The following is a 20,887-nucleotide window of genomic DNA, read 5'->3' as shown; positions in this document are numbered from 1 at the left end:
TTGAAATAATAAACGTGGAAGATTGGCCTTATATTAACAGGAAGCCGTATGTAGTACAGAGAACTGTTAACACTACAATACGTTTAAAATTATCAAGAGGATTAAACCTCTGGCCTGGAAGGCAACCAGCAACTGAGTAAAACTTCTAAGGTAAGCGGCCTGCTTCGACTAACTCCTTCCTCTCTCTCGCTTGGCAAAAAGCCACAAATTAAGTACTTGGCGTTCGGCAGACAAAATTTACATAAATAAGTTAACGCTTATAATTCTGGCCGGAAGTAGAAAATAAGAAGTAATAGTAAAGATTTAAAATAAAATAAACGTTAGTAAAACTTAAGATCCTTACAAGCTTAAATCGCTGCCAAGGGGGACATTCTCAGAATTTTTATGTCTAGTATTTTCAAAACAAGCAGCAATCGCATTAACATTGTTTTCATTATTGTCAAGAGTTTCGAACTTGCTAGAGGTTTTAATATCCAGGTTATTCTTAAGGAATATGAGTGGCCAGGCGATTTTCCTAGGAGAATTAAATCCGTAGGAGCACCTGTTTTTTTCGAACTGACCTTCGTTTAGAGAAGTTTACCTAGATTAGCACCCTATTTGACAATATCAGACAAAAGTAGGTCTTTAGATGTACCAGGTTCATTAGCACAAATAGAAATAATAACAGGTTTCTGAAAATTATCAAAGTACATCTTTATATGTACAAAGTTTATTAGCCCAAGTAGAAATAGTAACAGGTTTCTGAACATTATCAGCAAACGTTTTGTCTGGTACATAACTTTCCTTGCCATTAGAATTAGTTTTATTATCATTAACTGCATTAGAATGAACAACAAAATTATTACGTGCTCATAATCTTCGCCAACACCTTTCAAATTGTTAAATTTGGCCTCCATCTTCTTAATTTGTCCTTCGATTTACATTAGATGAGATACAAAGTCCACTCCGGTATTAGCTATGAGAAGAGATTCACACACACTACGAAGTTTCTCCGCAAAGTCTAACGAGTGATTAAGAAAATTTACCGCATTGATGAAATCAACGTGATGAAACTGTTTTTTACACCCAAGTCCTTTAGAATATCATCCATGTCTGTAAAATCCATTTCTAAGTCACTACACGAATCTTCTTCACTATCAAAATTTAAATCCAACTCATCGTTCTTGCCATAATTTAACGCGCTGAACACCAAATAAGATACAGCAGTCGAACGTCATAAATCCGCAACATTGAGCGAGAAAATACACCACAGTCGTAGAATGCTCACTGTGGGGCCCTTAAACGTGTCCTACTCCTATGGTTTCCAACGGTTGAAACCAGTTGCCTTCACAAGGAAAATGTAACTGATCACGAACTCGAATACCTATTAAAGCGTTATCTTAAACATAACGATAAGATCCATTCACTGAAATTTAAACGCGATTAAAGATTATGTCCTTTTAAGCTAATACGTTTCCAGCAATTTACTTAATGGCATAGATCTGGGGGCAGGCGAAAATCTGAAAAGGGAAGAGAAATATTGCTAAATATAAATACACACGTTTTTTTAAAACTCTTTTATAATAATAGATATATTTAGAAATATATTTCAATATTAATACCAAGGGAAACAAAAGAGAAACACACCAAGTGAAACAGAAACTTCGTAACGCAACAACCTTGAGTTGGGCGTAAGTTTAGTTAAGATCTCAGTCGATTTCGAGGGCAAATGGTACAGGTCCCTCTTTAGTAGAAGCAAAGAAATCTACAAGACTGAAGATTGCTCCTGAAGACGAGAGACCTGTACTTGCTTGCCCACGAAATAGTTTCGATGTTGACTAAATCTACGCCAAACTCAAGGTTGTTGCGTTACTAATTTTAAATAATGCTAACATTTACTTTTCTCTTTTATAAACTGGTGTGCAAAACTTAAGCAACAATGTAAAAATTTAGCAGATAGCCGTGAAATTGCAGAAAAGGAGGTCTGGAGATCAGTACAATGAACACGTAAGTCAGTAGAAACGTCATGCGTATGCAAATATCAGGAACGAAACACGTTCAGAGGCGACGTGAGCGCACACAAAACGCGTGATGTCGGCGCGCGCAGCACAACAGTAGAATAAAAGGAAGGACGGAGACACTTTTCAATATATTCGCTGCAAGTACGAGTGAGTCAGTTCGTGAAATATGGCTAGAAGAAATCACCTGGACGATATCACACGTGGAAGAATGATTGGAAAGCTGGACGAGGGGCGTACAGTCACCAGTATAGCTACAGAGTTCTCAAGCAACAAAAGTGTCGTTTCGCGCGCTTGGAAAGCGTTCCAAACCACAGGTACAGCTGTTAGAAAGGTTGGTGGTGGCCGCCCGAGGACGACAACTGCGGGGGATGACCGATATATCGTCCTGGAGGCTAAAAGAGGCCGACAGCAGTCAGCAAGCGCCATTGCTCAGCAGCTCTGTACAGCAACGGGGCGACAAGTGTAGCGGTTTACTGTGGCCAGAAGCCTTCACAAAGGAGGCCTATTCGCCCGCCGTCCTTAACGCTGCCTCCCGTTCAAAGTTGGCCACCGACGCCGCCGTTTACAGTGGTGCAGAGAGCACAAAAACTGGACAACTGATCAATGGAGTCGTGTCCTCTTTACGGATGAGAGTCGGTTCAGTACCGGAAGCGATTCTCAAAGCGTTTTGATTTGGAGAGAGGTCGGGACCCGGTTTTATCCCAGTAACATCAAGGACAGACACCGTAACGGTTGTCCTGGAGTTCTTGTCTGGGGAGGCATTATGCTGAACGGGCGAACTGAGCTCCACGTTTTCGACAGAGGGTCTGTAACCGGGAATCGCTATTGTGAAGAGGTACTCTTTCCCCATGTGCGTCTGTTCCAAGATGCCATTGGCCCACTCTTAATTTTTAATGATGACAATGCACGGCCACATCGGACTCTTGCTGTTGAGGAGCTACTGGAAAGTGAAGATATCACTCGAATGGATTGGCCAGCGTACACCCCAGATTTAAATCCTATCGAACATGTGTGGAATGCTTTGGGGAAACGCATTGCAGCACGCTTACATCCTCCGGAGAACACCCAACAACTCAAACAGATGCTGATTGAGGAATGGGCACTCCTACCGCAAGAAATGTTGCATCAGCTGGTTCTGAGTATGCGGAGACGGTGCGAAGCAACCATTGCAGTGAGGGAAGGGCATATACCATATTAAGGAACATCTGCTTGTTGTTCTTCCTCTTGGATAGACAATCAGGAGTCACGATACTATGCGTTCAATAAAGCTTTTTTTTGTTTGATTCCATACCGTATGCATTGTATTCCTTTTTCAGCTCCGATGCTTTCGTCATCCTTTACGTACATAATACTCTCCTTCATTTCTGCATTTCATGTCTCTCGGTTAATTTCTCGTGGAGTTATGGCAAAAAACCCTGTTGTTGCTTAAGTTTTGCACACCAGTGTACTAATGTTTACTTGCACATGTTTAACATCAGGCTTTTCTACCAACCCGAATTTAATTGTACTAAATGGCATGTTTAACCAGCTAATTTTTAATTGCATCTGCTGAACATATTGCTTTTTTTGCTAACTGTATTTAACTTCACTAATTATCACGCTTAACAAACTAAATTTTACATACATTGCTTAGTATGTTTAATCAAGTAACACTTTTAGCTAAATTTAACTTACATATTCTTAATATCCCCTATGCACTACATATCATGTTTAAAATGCTAAATTTATTTTAGACCGTGTTTTATTTCAAAACTTAATGGTAAATTCTTAAAACCATTACCTGTTGGTAAGCTTGGCGGAAGTATTAATGCCGAATGATTAATTAATACATGTATGAAATTGGATCGAAATGTTACTGCCCTAAAGTTTTTGTCATAAATGCACATTACTTGGACTTTTAAATCTAATTTATCTAGCTAAAACTTCTTACGTCGCCTTTTCCCCAAATATTTGACCTTCTCTCTAGCTGCTATTCCTTATAGATATTTACTTTTGTTGGCATAATAAAATGCCACCTACATCCTTAAAAGAGCCAAGTTGTCGCCACCAAAGCTGTTCTCCGAATATTGAGTGAAAGTAATATTAGAATTGGACAGGATAGCTGTCACTCAACTACGCTTGAAAATGAGTGTTTTGATTAGTTTTGTTTCCGTTTGTCTGACACTTCATTTGCATTTCCAAACGGCTGCTGGGGTTGTCTTGTAATTTGATATGGGTTTCAGGTTATTTTGCATGAAACATAAGAATTAAAAAAAGATCTGATTGTTTCACATATCGTAATTAGTTTTTTTTATTCGGTTACTTTGGTCATTTGAAGAAATTTCAGTAATGTCTAAGTATCGGAAGCGGTCGCGTAAGTTTAGTTACAAGAACATAGTGAAGCGTCGTCGAACACAAGGGAATTCTGATGATGGAAATAGACTTTATGCTACTTATCCTTTTATTTTTCAATCATTTAATGTTTATATTTTATCTGTTAATCTAGGGGCAGCAAGGCGGTATGTTCTTGCGAATCTTGTATGTAAATATGGCGGCAGAGTGTCTTACTGCGTAACTGATAATACAAGTCATGTTTTGGTGGATGAAAATGTAACCAGTGCTGCTGTGTGTCAGGCTTTGGAATGGACAACATATCCTCCACATATAAATGTTGTTTTAGCTAGTTGGGTTAGTGCATGCATTAGAGCAAATTATTGTCTTGATGCTTCAGATTATGAGTTACCATGTACACATAAACCAACTTTTGTTAGTCATCATAATCGTTTGATTTTATGGAGAAACCAGCAAAAAAGGTCTGAAAGTGATTTCCGAGAAACTGATCGTGGTTCTGGAGTTAGCAATGAAATGACTCGTGCAAATGTTGATGGTGAAGTGTCGCCATTTGATGATGGCTTGTACGAAGTGGAAACTTCTTGTGATGATTCATGGTTGTATGAAATTGCACCTCATCCTATATTATTTGATTACTTAGCACCTCAGTGTATTAAAAAAGCTCGTTCAGGTTCTGAACAAATTAATTCAGCTGCTTCTAAACAGTGTAATCCAGTCTATAAAGGAAGTCCTCTTAGAGGTTTTAAACGTCGTCGCCGGGATTCAAGAATCATTATCCAGAATAAAAGTGTTGTTGTGGCACCTGCTGCGAAAAGTAATGCATGTCCAGATGGTGGAACTGTTTCAGAAAATAAGGAATCAATCAATAAACGTGCTATTAGCATTTCATCTGCTACAGCAAGTTTGCAAAGTGTGAATGATGAGAAAGCTAAAATTTCTGCTTCTAGTGTAGAATATACTGAATTAAAACAGTCATTTCCTGAAGGTGAAAGGAATTCTCCATCATGTAGTCCACTGAATTTGTCCAAATCTTTTAATTCGGGAGATTTAATTGGAATGATAAAAAATAATACAACTGAAGTATCAGATACAGCTGCTGCTCAATCCTCAATGGAGATTTCTACAACTACTGCAGATAGGTCTTTGAAAGCTGAAAATTTATCAGTAGAACATTCTCAGTCATATCAGTTAAAGCATACATTTAAGAATGAAATGGCTGAAGACTTGACATCTCGAGAAATTCCTCTGATTTGGAAAAAAGAGTATTTGAAGTGTGAGAAGTTGGAACTCGATCATAAAAATTCTGAGCATACACAAACTTCCTCCTCTGATGTTAAAGCATCGTCTATAGGTTATGCAAATACATTTGTAAATGTATCAGTAACTGTTACTTCGTCAAAAATTTGCAATTCTGTATCAGTTGAACATTCTGAACTAGAACCTGCTAATCATGAAATTAAAAATGAAGAACTTACAGCAGTGGAATATAAAAAGCAGGTTTCACTGGCGAGTGAACTAACACCTCAGAACCTGTCTCTGTCAAAGAGAAAGCAAAATTTAATACATGAAAAGTCTGTAAGCGAAAAATCTTTTGCATTGGAAACATTTAAAATTTCTAATTTTAAATTAGATGATAAAGTTTCTAGTAGAAAGAATTACTGTAAGACTTCAGTGCCAAATTTAGATGAAATTGAGTCGGTTTCAGGTATCAAGCCTTTATCGAGTGTAGTAACATGTTTCACTGAGCAAAGATCATTGAATATACCTAAAGTAGACACCAAATGCCAGTCATTTAGTTTCCCATCAACCTCTTCTAATTCATTATGGAGTTCTGGTCCTTCGACTTCTAAGTCTTTTTTTGTTGATGGTCCATCCACTTCTAATAATTCTTTATGTGTAGCTGGACCTTCAACTTCTACTGATACTTTATATGTTGCTGGACCTTCAACTTCTACTGATACTTTATATGTTGCTGGACCTTCAACTTCTACTGATACTTTATATGTTGCTGGCCCATCCACTTCTTCTGATGATTCTTTATGTGCTGCAGGATCATCGACTTCTAATAATTCATTCTGTGTTGCTGGTCCATCATCATCTATCTCTAATTCTTTATGTATTGCTAGTCCATCATTTTCTTTCTCTAATTCTTTGTGTATTGTTGGGCCATCAAAGAAGAAGCTATTTTTTGATAAGGTTAGTTGTTTTACTTTCCTGAATAATGAATGATATATCTAAATTGCATGCAGGTTATGTGATTGAAATTAATGATTTTTCTCATTGAGCAAATCAGTTAATGACACTTTTTAAAAAAATATTTTATTCATAGGTTAAGCCAAAGTCCACTTATATATACAGTGAACATCCGAATAGCCTAGCTATTAAAACACTTCAGGTAAGATATTTAATGTAATTGCAGAATTGAGAATTAGCTGTGTGAAATTGAATTTTTAATTTTTTTTTTTTTTTCAGAAAAGGAATGAATGATTATTTTTAGTAATCTGAAATAAGTTTTTTAGTTTAGGTTTACAAATTAATGTAATTTTTAAAACAGCCCTTCTCAACAAATTTTGCATTGCTGTCGATGCAAAAAGAGTTGTTTTATTTTAAATGTAATGTACTAGTTAGTAATTAAGATCTAGAGCTTTAAATTTTTTTGTACTGTTCTGTTATCGGGACTGGATTCAGAAATTTTGTATGTGTATGTAGTACATACTCGCATACATACACATATACATGCTTCAATGAGTACATACATCCACACTATACATGCATGCATTTTTTAATCTGGTCCCGATAATAGAGGAGTACCAAATTTTTTTTAAAACATTATGTAAATATTCAAGAGCAGTCGTTCTCAAGTGGAGGAATGCAGTCAGTCTTTTATTTGGCTGTTTAAGTATTTCGTTTTAGTTTATGAATATAAAAATCTACTCCTTTTCAAGCTTTGGTATATATATATCAGCATTTTCTATACTTTTGTTTAATTTACAAAACATGTTAAAAAAATCTAAATTGTACGTACTTTGCAAGTTTTAGAAAGGAGAGGGGGATAAACACAGTTTTACAGCAATAGATAGGTGCTTTTATTTAATCTTGTTTTTTTTTTTTTTTTTTTTTTTTTTTTTTTATAGGGAAATAAAAGGTACTAAATGACTAAACAAATTTACATCAAGTAAAATTTATCCCCCCCTCCACGATGCATATCTTAATTTGTCCTGTATAATATTTTTCTCTTATTATTATTATTATTATTATTTTTTGTTTAATGATTTAGAAGACATTATCATGATCTGAATCTTATGAAAACAAATTATGAAATAAATTATTTTACAAATCATAATAATAAATGCTGTGTAAATATGGAACTTCGTGATTGGTCTAAATATGGCTTTTACACTTAGAAGGTTAGCATATAAGTGAACTAAAGCAAATATGTTTGGTACTTACATGTTATCAGAACTACCTTAGTACAATGTGCCAGATTTTCAGACTATGCCAAACTCTGGCAACCATGCTCATATTAGTCTTTCAACCAAGCATTGTCACTTCACATAATTTTTTTTTTTTCATTTTTGTTTGTTTGTTTGTTTGTTTGTTGTATTTCAAGTTCCTTGGGGATTTTTGGCGGTACATGGACACTGAATTTGTGCAATTCTTTGACTTGTTATCTTGGATCAAAAATCACCGCTGTACACAGTCAAAATAACAAGTCAAAGAATTGCGCAAACTTGGTATCCATGTACACATCAACCTATTTTCACTTAAAAAAACATCAGGGAATTGTAGAAACTCAGCATTGCACACTCCCTTGACTTTGTCGATATACACATTGATCTATTTTCACTTAAGTCAAAGGAGCGCCCAGGGTTGATCTTTGGATTGTGGTAACTTGGCGATTTTTGGCGAAAATTTGGTGACTAACTCTGCTACAGCAACCCTCTATTTTTTTTTTCCGCCACCATTTTGTCTTCACGAAGCAAAGACATGTTTCTTTTCTTTTTATTTACTGAACACTTTTTCCAACAATCTACTAGCCAAATTACACTTATACTAGAAATTTTATCTAACAAAACTGCTTAATCATGACAAATATTCACTGCAAAATTGGGAAAAAGTGCACAATCGGAAACTCCTTGCGCGTTTTTCACAATAACACATACACATAAACCATGTACATGCCGACTTATTTTTACTTAAAAAAAAATCCCAGAATTGCACAAAAATGGCATTGCGCACACTCTTCACTATATCTATGTACACTGCTTTTTTTCTCATAAATTAGAAATTTTCTGATGCATGACAATTTTCTGAATCTTTAAACCCGGTAAAAAGAACATATATGAAATTACCTTATCGCAAAAAAGTATATACCCTTTCCAAATATGAAAATTTCCACGTATAAAATAAATAAAATATCTAAAAACTTTTACCTCTAAATTATCTATTATATTATAAATGTCACCAACGAATTCGTACCGCAAACATTACAAATACTTAGTGTCAAATATTTAAATTATTTCTATGCATGTTTACTTCAGCTAAAACGTATACCAAATTCCTACAAACATAAAATTCACAAAATAACTATCATTTAATTAAAATATCACTAAACCATGTACACGTCGACTTATTTTTACTTAGAAAAACATCCCAGAATTGCACAAAAATGGCATTGCGCACACTCTTCACTATATCCATGTACACTGCTTTTTTCTCATAAATTAGAAAAATTTCACGAAAATGCATGAAAATACTCAACGTATACTACTCAAGCATATTCCAAAATACTACAAACATATAACTCATAAAATCACGATCATTAAATTAAAATATAATTACATTAAAAAACACTACTTAAAATATAAATAAGCACATACATTAAATTAATAAAAATTAGATTACGATCCTAATTACTTTAAACTAAATCATTGCTAATAACAATTTTCAAATAATACCATTTTAATTTATTTACTCCTTACATTTAGAACAATGCATAAAAATAATATCCTCAAATGATTAAAAATACTAACTTGCCTAATCTTCTTCAGAATCTTCATTACGTCGCTGCAGTACTACTGCTAATTCCTAAATCCTAAATCCAGTAGTCAACTGGAAGTCTATTCACCAAGTAATAAGAAATTAATAAAATTTCACCTATACTCAAACTACTTTCAGCAAACCACGTACCCTTCCTTACACTCCTTTTCACAAAATGTCCATTTTCACCATATTTCTTGCACAGCCATTTAAACTTCTAATATCCTTCCTTTCACAGAATCTCAACTTATTATTATTATCAGATAAACGCATTAAAAATTTAGAATTCACTTTACATAGCGCCATGCAATCCGAAAATTAATGAACACTATTTCGCACAACACACAATGAAGCTTTTCCAATTTAACCCCCTTTTCTGATTAAAGAACTGTAATTCGTCCATTAATGTCACATTTCACACAACACAGAATATAGCTAAATACGAAATTTCCAGATTTCTCTCCTTTTCCGATTAAACAACTGTAATTCGTCCATTAATGTCACATGACATACATCATGATCTCTCATTTCCCTTACACAAAATAATGCGTAATCGGAACTGAGTGCTTCTCACATTATTACCAAAGTCCTAGGTAGTAACCTTTATCGCCTCCAAAATGTCGCCAAACTACCAGTTACCATATTCCAAAGATCAGCCGCGCCCAGTTCTAGAGCCAAACAAAAAATATATAATCTCAATAAACTATATTAGGTTGATCTTTACTGTACGGTACCCCTTGGTTTGTGTGTGAAAAAAATCGCCAAGTCTTATTGGTTGTTCGTGAAATCTGGAAGCCCGCTGCGTGGAATAGGTTTTTCGGTAACCCTAATTTTGATAACGTTGGCGAAACTAGCCTTCGGGAAAATTGTGCGAATATGGCCAAATGTGATGTCATAATTGAGATTTTGCTCTTTTTTTTTTCGTAATAGTAATCCTTTCGGCTAATCTTTGGAATATGGTAACAGGTAGTTTGGCGACATTTTGGTAAGTCAATAAAGGTTACTAGCTAGGACTTTAGCAGTGTACATGGATAAAGTCAAGTGTATGCAATGCCCTTTTTGTGCAATTATGGGATTTTTTTTAAGTGAAAGTAGATCGACGTGTACATAGATACCGTGTATGTGCAATTCTTAACAACGCGGCAAGCAGTTTGCGATTCTGCACTTTCTCCCAATTTCACACCTAATCTTCGTCATGATTAAGCACTTTTGTTCCATAAATGTTCTAGCATAAGTGTAATTTGGCTAGCAGATTGTGATTGTTGTAAAAAAATGTTAAGTAAAAAAAAAAAAAAAAAAAAAAAAAAAAAAAAAAAAAGGCCTTTACTTTGGGAAAACAAAATGGCGTCCAAACAAAAACTAGAAGGTTGCCGTAGGAGGGTTGGTCGCCAAAAAATCGCCAAGTTACCATAATCCAAAAGTTAACCACCCTTTTCATGTGGACCAGGGTTTTCTGATTCTTAGCATTCTTTTCAGTTGCTGTGTTTGGTTGCTCGTGTATAATGTTTTATGAAAGTGGTGCCTGAAAGTTTGCTTAGTGTTATAAACGAGTATAGAGTATATTCTTCTGGATATGACTATAATTTCTGACTGTTGGAAGGTGTACAATTGCCTTTCAGATAAAGGCTTTGGACACTTAACAATAAATCATAGTCTGCGATTTAAGGATCCAGATACAGGTGCCGACGTTAATAAAATAGAAGGAACGTGGAGTGCAGTTAAACACAGTTTAGCCAGGAGAAAAATGAAAGATGGCTTGTACTATTATTTGGCTGAATAAGTGTGGCACAAAAAGGCCCATGGGGGGAATCTATTTATGGCTTTCTTGGACGCTATTGTACGTATTTATCTGCCATTAACAACGGATGAGCTTAAGCGACCTAAAATTTAATTGAATTGCTTACTTGGAGGATGGAGGAAATGGTGGTTTAAAGCGTGAATGTATGCACGTGGAGGTATGTTAAAAAATTTCATTTATTTATTCATCTGTGTGTGTGAATTTTTGTTAAAAGATTTGCGAGTTTAAGGTTTTTATGTTATGAAATATGTATTTTTGGTTATTTATTATTCTCTGTTTGTGTATTTTTGGTTATTTGTTTGTCTCTGTGTGTTAAGACAGCAGAAAATTTTTTCTGTTTAACATGCTAGTTTTTAACTTCCCAATTTTGTTTAACTCAAAATAGGTCGATGTGTGCATGGGCAAAGTTAAGGTAATGCACAATGCCTGGTTTAAGCAATTCTGTGATTCTTTTTAAAGTTAAAATAGGTTGATGTGTACATGGACACCGAATTTGTGTAAGCCATTGATTTCTTGTTTTGATTTTGTGTATCGGGCAGAAGGATCGACACCATCTTGAAATTGGTGCCAATTCTTCCTGGCACTGATCTTGCTGTCAAAAAAGAGACAATTCACCAAGGGTTACCATAAATTTTAACCCTATATTTTAAATTAAACAGTGAAATAACATTAAAAAAAATTATAGCATCTAAGGACTACACAAAGGAAATATCCACTTATCTTACTTAGAAGTTTCTGTGTCTTCAGTCCATGGCACATAAAATTCCTTAACAGCATCCAAAAACTTTCCTCAAACCATGTTTTCTATCAAATAGAACACTTTATATGGTGAGCATTTGAACCATCCTTGCGACAAACCCATTCAAAGCCATCTGAACGATCTTTACGTTCGACCATATGCATATGGCCGTACAGTGAAAGATTTGGTTCTAGATGCATTGGTAATAAATTAAGTCAATGTGGAGCATTGTCAGACAAAATATTTTCCAGTTCTGAATCTTTTTTCTGACACTCTTCAATGGTAGAGAAATCTGTTGTTGAAGGTAACTGAACCTCTTCAATTATGGACAGAGACTCAGCAATCATATTGCCTGATATCAGTTTACACTGTGCTGTGTAATCAAGGTGACACATTCGCCTGGGAAAGGCCCTGTCAAGCTTTTGTTGGAAGGCAAAAATCAGAGGCTTGTGGTCGGTATACATAGAAAACAGACCTTCCACCACACGAAAGTGTTAAACTGCTTCGTATGCTCTAAGAAATTTGCAATTGTTTGTGCTGTAATTTGATGGTGCTGCAGAAAAATTATTTTAGAAGAATGCCAGTGGCTTGCATGGTACATCTACATGTCGCTGCAAAACTGCACCCATGACCGAATTAGACACATCAACCATTAATGCTAACAATTGCTTAGAAGGGTAGCTAACAGCTGTTGCCGATGGTATGTCCTCCTTACATTGTATAAAGGCTCTACAAGTTTTTGCTGCCCAAATATTGGCCATGTATTCTTCTTTTTGCTTCTGATTAAATATGTGTGCAAAGGTGCCTGCTTTGCAGCTGCATGAGAGAGGAAGTGGTGATAGAAGCTACATTGTAGTACTGAAATCAATCAAGGACTAAACGAAGGTATTCAAGGTGCTCATTTTTGTTTGTTGAATTTACAAGAATATCATCAAAATATGGCATGCAAAATTCTGAATTATGAAGGACTTTATTTATGAAACGTCTGTGTGGCATTACACAACCTGAAAGCCATAACAGGAAATCTAATCGAAAAGTTATGACCAGAATTTTTGGTATATGAGGTGGCTTGACAGGGATCTAATGATGAGCACAAGAAAAAGCTAATGTAGAAAAATAGGTTTTTGCCTTCCAAGACTTGCATGCAATCCTGAATATGAGGAGCCAGATGTCTGTCAGGAAAAGTAAATGCATTAAGTAACTTGTGGCGGTAATTACCGCAAGTTTGTGCCAGTGGCTGTTTTTTTTGGCGGGGGGAACCATGTGCAGTGGACTGGCCAGTGAACTTTTTGAGAGCCGACAAATTCCCTGTTTAATCGTATATTTAAATTCTTTTGTGGCCCTTAATTTCTCAGGAGGCAATTGGCTTGCTTTGGTAAAGATTGGTGGTCCAGTGGTCTCTATGTGATATACAATAACTTATTCAGCAGTTGGTCTGCCAGTTACTGAGCGGATGGATGTTATGATACAGCTCAAGTAATTTGTGGAAAGGTAAGTTACCAGAAACTTACTTTAATTCCAAAACTAGTTATATTTCATTTCCAATACCACCTACAGCAGACAATTGTGTGATTGAGTTGAGTAAGTGTCAATTTTTAATGTCTACCAAAAGAGAAAATTGTTGCTAAATGTCGGCTCCAATTATTGGGTGGGAGACCCCCAGTTATGATAATTTGCCATTGAAATTTGCGATGCAAAGACATTAATATTTCTCCAGATGTAGTGATTTTTGATCCATTAGCTGCAAATAAGTTTAATTTTCCCGGCAGAAGGGATGTCTTAAGAATTCTTGAGGCCGTTATGTAAAAGTAGGCCCCACCTGCATCCCTTTTATTTCAACATATGTTAGGTTTGATAAAAGCAATCTATAATAAAATGAAGTGTTATTAGAAAATTCATTTTCTTCATTTTAAATTTGCAAAACTCATGAATTGTCTCATGAAAATCAACTGTTAATAATATTTCATTTCAATACTTATCAAACAAGATTGAGTCATACGATTTCTCAATTAATTTTTGACCAGTTTGAGTTTTGAAAATGAATATTGACCACTCGCATTAAAAATCATCGTTGGCAAGAAAATTCTCACTACTGTTTCAATATTTGGGGACACTGTGAATAGTCTTTCATTATACATGTGTGTATAGAGTGTTTTGATACCAATCTCAAACTCCTAATTCAACAACTGTTCTTCATCCTCATCTGCATTTGTAAAATTATATTTCTTAGGAATCTTTCTTTTTTTTCCATGTCATCTTAGTTTTTTCTTAAATTTTTTGTCACTAATGATTAGATATGATTTGAAATGCTGACATTCCAAATTCAGTTTCTCCCCTTGAACATCTTCATCACAAAATTTTGATATTTTCTCGCATGCTATTTTAATTTCACTCTCATCCAAATTATGAATATTTTCAAAAACCCAAACAGTTCAAATACCTCCTCGTACTTTTTTACTGCATTTTTGTATGTTATCAATTACAGAGTTGATTATTGGTAAAATCTTTCTACTTTAAATTGTTGGTAAACAGGTTTCTACTGGCTATGGTTGCCTTCATAAGTTACATCTGTGTCTTTATTTTCTTCAAGGAAAGTTACCCTAGCACTGCATTATCTTATACGCTTGTGAACACTTTGATATTCTTTTATAAAGAATATTCCCTTGGCTCTTTTGACTCATAAAAAAAATTAAAAGAGTCTCTTTTAGTTTTTATATACGTCACTAAATATTTTAACAATTTCCCTACTTTCGACATATCGATATTTTTACTCCGGACAAATAAATTCATTTTGTCAATACAAGTCAAAATGTCATTCCAAAACCATAGTTGAAAAAGTAAGTTTCCAATTCATTCGTCTCGTTTTTCAAGTTTTTTGTAGAAAGTTGAGTATCCGCTGCCTGTGATTCATTATTAGTTAAACAATCAAGGCTCATGACAGTTTCCGTATATCTTTTCTATAAAATGTTAATTGTATCTGTGTGTACAAACCAACATGTTTTTGATAAGCTTTTCAATACATTTTCACTTTTATCAGAATTCAAAATTAAAGTCAGTATATCCAAATGATGGGTTGATGATAAGAAAATATTGTAGAGATTTTGGAGAAAATCGAAGTAGATCATTACATTACAGGTAAAACCCATTGCTTGAATACCAATTAAGTTCAAAGATTGTCCTGAACATGGTACTTATACAGTATATTTTTTCCTTGAAGTTGGCCTTGCATAGGCAGTGCCGTAGCTAGGATTCCAGCGCCCGGGGACAACTGAAGAATTTGCACCCCTTTTTGTGTGCCAAGAATGGAAAACATTTCATTAAAAAATTTCGTAGCATCAATTTGGCGCCCCCTGGATGCTGCACCCGGGGACAAGTGTTACCCCTTGCCCCACCCTAGCTACACCACTGTGCATAGGCTTAATGAAAAACATCTTTATGTCATAAAGTCAAGGGTATGTGTTTCACTTTCTTCACAACAAAACAGAATATTTTCCAGACATATTCGAGGCATTGTTGTAGGATTGACCTCGGCAGTCACTCAGTGCAATGTTATTTTCCAAAAATTCAACATCATCATCTATCAGATACTCTGAAATATGTCTATATGAATAAGCTGCAAAGCCCTCTCAGTTGGTGCACCATTTTGGACATATCATGTAATAAATGTTAGTTGGTCTGCATGAGTGACATCTGGGATAAAATCAACAGAAGCAGAGTAATATTCGGCTTTCTGTATTTTAACAACGATAGTTGTCAGGTCTTTAAATGCCATGGCTTCTATGAATTTCTCACAAATTGTTGCAGGTAAATAAAAGGGATTACCTTTTTCAAAATTGCTGTGTTTTTTTATATATTCATCCAAAAATGGATCAAGCATACTTAGAGGTTCCAAAGTACATAAATAATTTCTGTTTTTCACTGAGCCAAACTTTCATTTTCCCCTCTGAAAGGCAGTCCTCTTGATGCTAAGAACTTTATAACAGCCACTATTCTCTTCATTACAGCTTTCCAGTAATGACGTTCATCATTGACTTGTATGATTATTTGGCTATCTATAAGACTGGATAACTGTAAACGACTGTAGTAGCTCTTCATACACTTTCTGTGTTCTGGCGAGATTTCATGTTGTGAAGTTGCAATATTTGCATGCTTCCCGTCATTGAATCCGCTAGTGTTGAATGTAGAATTGGTAGATCGAAAACAGTTTGCATGTGAAACCGTATACTTTAGCTTGTGACAGAGAATATATTAGCCATTCGTGGTCTACTACCTCATAATTACATAACTCTTTCTTGAACAACATGGCAGAAAGGTATTTTGTTTTAGTTTTATCACTTCGTTCATTGTACATACATGCTGATTTTTCAAAATCATTATGTTCATTGGAACAAACTGACAGACCTTTCTCAACCTAGTACAACTATAAATTCTTGTTGATATATGAAGGTCACAACCCTGGATCTATACTTTCAGGAAAAATATTTGAAACGTCGATAACGTCATTAGTTATTGTACTTATTTCAGTAGATCTTGTTGTTTCTTCTTGAATGTTTAAATAGTCGGTTTCTCACTGTCTGTGTCTTTCAATTTCTGGTGTACTTTTGGATATACTAGTAGAAGTGAGAGAGGTAGATCTAGATGCAGAGTTTGTATTAATAAAAAAGTTGGGTCATTGATGTTTTTACTTTTCGCAGCTCCATTTTCAAAATGTTTCATTCTAACTTGTCCAGAATCTGGAATATTTAAAATAAATGTTGAAAGTAATTATGATGATTTTAAGTAGAGAATATTATATGTTATCAAATACTTATACAAACGTTAACCCATAATAAATGTGTGTGACTCACAAACTGACGTGACTAACTGCCGTTTTTCAACTAAATGGGCAAAGATGGTTCATGGCAGTAAGACACGGATGATGGACATGACATAATAATGCAGTTTTGCCACTTTTGTCAATTGGCATATAATTGGAAATTCCTATTTTTTTGGAGAAAATCTCTGAGAATAACATTTTCCAATTAAAATTATTCGTATTGTTATCTTATTGAAGCCAAATAAAAAACAAGACAAGGCCCCTCTGAAGCCGAGGCCCTGGGCCTATGCCTTAAAACATCCTGTTCGCCCATGCCTTAAAACATCTGTGCCTGGAGGCGTTCAATTTAAAATTGTAACCTACAAGTTCCCGCATTTTTGACAATAACTGGGAGTGATGCTTATTGCCAAGTTGCAAATCCTGTAACAGCTGCTTTAGTTTGGTATTTTCAGACTCCTCATGTACTGAAATTATTTTTCAGTTCTTTGTGATTGTTATTCAAGGGAGATTTGATAATTACTTTAAGGACTAAGTGTAGAATTTCAGTATCGAGGGCTGAAACTGCAGTATAAAATTTCATGTCATCACGTGTTATACACATGAGCTTGAATTGGTCATCTAATTGGGGAAAAAAAAAAGTTTGGGGGTCATTACGGCAAAATGGAGCATGTTTTACAGCAACCCAAGCCATCTGCTTGTCATCAGCAGTTGGAGGATTGCTATTAGATATTTCAATGATACATATAAATAAATACAGATGAAAATAAAGTGATACAGTTCAGGAATGCAGTTGCAGTACAGGTGAAAGAGCACTAATTGATGTTAGGACCTGGGTTCAAATGATCTACAACATGAGAAATGCATAAGAAAATTTAAATTCATCCAGTTGATGAAGGCACACAGGTAATATTTATTTTGTGGAAGAAACAGGTACAAAATATCACAAAACATATTGATGCAGAAATATTATCTAATCGCAAGTTGCTGGAATATGTTAAAGTAATCCACATTGTTAGAACATGAGTAATCCAATATACGCAATAATAAAACAAATATTGGCTGAGATGGCATTTCACATATTATCACCAGACACTGGTATGGAAGAAATTCTCTTCCATTGAAATTACATGGAATCATTTTGATTAAGCATGCGCATTAGTCACCGTTTGTCGCATTGTGCTGAGCTAGATTCAACAATAAATATATATAAATGACTACACGCTAAATTAATATTGATGATGTTGCATTGGAGGAAAAATCCAACCGACTGCAGCATCAATGGAGCTTGAAGTATGTGTGACCGCATCCTGAAAATCTCCGTTATGGTTACAGCTAGAGATTTGGGTGTGCGGTTGGTGAGTAAAAAAAACAATTTCATTTAGTGTCTCCACACTGAGTTAATTCACTATGTGTGGTAATTCCAAAGCTTCTGTCAGTTCAGTGCAGTTCAATCAAGACACATAAAGTAATACCATAAAGCTGAAGGTATTGTTACAAAATGTCCAGCTGCAGTAAAATAGCTTTTCCGCAAAGTTGTCTTAAGGTTGCCATATCTGACTCGAAATCACTTATTTGGCGACAAAATTGGCGATATGCCATTGACGAATGAAGAACATACTGGAACTAATTCTTGCAGGTTTGGCCTGGAATGTACTCAAAGGCAGGTCAGAAGCTATATAAACCCTGCCTGTATGCAGATTAGTAGTCTAGTGTCGAGTGTATCACGAGTTGTTGCATTGAGAGTGCACACATCGTTAAGGCCGTGAGTTCATTGCGAGTTGTAGTGTGATGCAACAAGAATTAAAGCTCTGAAGCAAGAAGTTACTCTTGTTCTGCATGTGCAAACAATATTCCTGTAAACAGATTTTCATCGCAACCAGAAATAAGAGAAGTCACAAAAATCATTGTCTTGAGTGTCTGGTTTGAGATGTTTTGGGTTAGATTTAAAGTTTCTTAAATCAGTTTGTAATGAAGCTAAACCAGCAGATTCTTACTTGTTGACAAAATGGAGTGAAAAACTTAAAGCTCATATAAATTTTTATCCAAAAGACATTTGAAATCTGGAGGAAACTGATCTCTTTTTTTTTTACAGTACAGTAGAAGTTCATAAATCCACAAAGCATGGGACCAGAGGTTGTGCGGATTTTAGGATTTTGTGGATTTCAGGACAGAGAAGATAAATCATAATATTCAAGCTAAATGTGCAAAATAAATAAGGCATATTATATACATTTAATTAAATTATGATATAGATTATTACAATAATTATATGCATTAAGTTATTATTACATATATAAATTGATTACATATAGGCTCCTCTATTTTTAAATCAGCATGATTCTGCTTCCCCTTTTCTTTGAGGAGCAGTCCTGAAATTAGTACCCCATCACTCAGGTCACTGCTGGAACTACTCGTGCGAGACAACATTGAGGTTTGCCGATTTTGCCTCGTGTAAAGATTTCTGGTTTCGGATTCCGGTGTTAGAAGCACTGTTGCTGTAAAATGTTAACAGCTTTTTTTTTATTTTTCCATATATCATACACAGTCCGTGTTGCAATTCCATACAATTCTGCTATAAACCGAGGGGTAGCACCTGCCTTTCATCTTTTGCAGAATTTTCACTTTTTGTATTACTGTCAATGCAACGTGACTATGTTTTTCAATGTTGCAAGCTGTAAAATCATGAGTGCATTTTTTATCTATCTGTCAATGTATTAAAAAGTGCTGAAATTAAAAATATTCGTAATTTATCCACAAAATAGCTGTATAAAAAAAAAAAAAAAAAAGACAGCACTAAACAATCTCGTGAAATAACAAAGCTCAGAAAGTACAACAACATGAATCGTGTACGTGAAGGAAGAGTTAAGTGAATCATCTGTTTTTTTACCTCTATGCAGAGTGGAGGGAAAAAAACTTTTATCATGATGTCAATAATTTGGTATTTCCATTATGACTCATTTTATTCGGTAATTATGATGTCATTATCTGGTAAGTATTTTTTCTTCAATATTTCGTATTCCATGTTGCAGTTTCTGAAACCTATAAACTGAATGGTTATTTTTTAAGAGGCAACGCGGATTTTAGGAGTTGGCGGATTTCAGGTTGGCGATTTTCGGTATTTGACTGTATTACCAAACAAAACAAGTTTTAAAAATGAAACATTTTTCAGACCAGGCTGCGAGGGAAGACTGGTGGTAGTGTATGATTAGTAATGATTTTGAAAAGCCACTTATTGTAAGGAAGCAAAAATTTAAATGTATTTTAAGAATATAAACCTTCATAAGTTACATGTGCAGCAGGAAGCACCAATAAGTCAGCATTGATAGTATCCCAAGTTATGAAGAAATGGCTGACTAGATCCTACTTATGATAAAAAAGAGGAATGAAAAATTTTGCTGTTCATAGATAATCTTGCATGCCTATATACAGTCAAAAGTCGTTAATCCGGACTCATCGGGACTTCGGTGATTCCGGATTGTCGATTTTTCCGGATTATAGATCATCAGTTTAAATCTCGTAAGATAGCATGCAGAAATTTTAAAATTAAAAATATGAAACCGTAATTTATGAAATAAAGAACAGTTATGATCTAAATGGTATCAAAATTTACAAAAAAAAAAAGCTTAATATTTATTTGTTTACTTTATTAAACATTTCTTTCAATGTAAGTTGTTTACTTCGTTTTATGTCTCTTTAATTCTATAAACAGACATAATTTCTTGTTCAGTTACAAAGTTCCGCTATTCAAGTCCCGTAATTGCTGTTCCGAGAATACCGACTAACTTGTCAATCAAATTTTTTTCGTTTTCACTAACCTCTCTGTCACCTTCTTCATGTCTTTATCCATTTTTTGCAGCAATTCCACTTTTTGTTTGATGGACATCGAAACATACTTTCGTTTTGTAGATCCTTTGGGAGCTCCAACATCGGAAATTCTATTTGACATAATCGAAAGTTCAAGTTTACTTTTATAAAATTGCTCTTACAGTCTGCAAAAAATAATAAACCGGATCCAATTCGAAGATTAAGGAACAACGCAATCATCAACATTAACTGATATAGATAATTAGATAATTTTAGCTTATACCGTCTGTTATACATAAAACGTGCAAGCGAAAACGTATTCTGCACTTGCGCACACGCATATGCGCAGTCGTAAAGGT

The 20,887-nt window shown here is 34.9% G+C and overlaps 1 protein-coding gene across 2 annotated transcripts in view; it reads left to right on the top strand.

Annotated features, from left to right (window-relative positions):
- Window positions 1-4,136: 4,136 nt before the first annotated feature.
- The window catches only part of LOC118198632 (uncharacterized), a 121,416-nt gene continuing 104,665 nt past the window's right edge, over window positions 4,137-20,887 (top strand). For both annotated transcript variants that reach the window (XM_085809405.1, XM_085809404.1), the window contains exons 1-2: window positions 4,137-6,527; window positions 6,661-6,726. In XM_085809405.1, coding sequence (XP_085665531.1) covers window positions 4,329-6,527; window positions 6,661-6,726 — 2,265 coding nt within the window. In that variant the 5' untranslated portion in view covers window positions 4,137-4,328. The remainder of the gene's footprint in view (window positions 6,528-6,660; window positions 6,727-20,887) is intronic.

This window comes from Stegodyphus dumicola, chromosome X2, assembly GCF_044657685.1.
Source record: "Stegodyphus dumicola isolate Sdum_Otavi_A_Nest chromosome X2, ASM4465768v1".
In the NCBI taxonomy this organism is placed as follows: Eukaryota; Metazoa; Arthropoda; class Arachnida; order Araneae; family Eresidae; genus Stegodyphus; species Stegodyphus dumicola.
The sequence above is the reverse complement of the archived record's forward strand: the minus strand, read 5'-3'. Positions and strand labels throughout refer to the sequence as shown.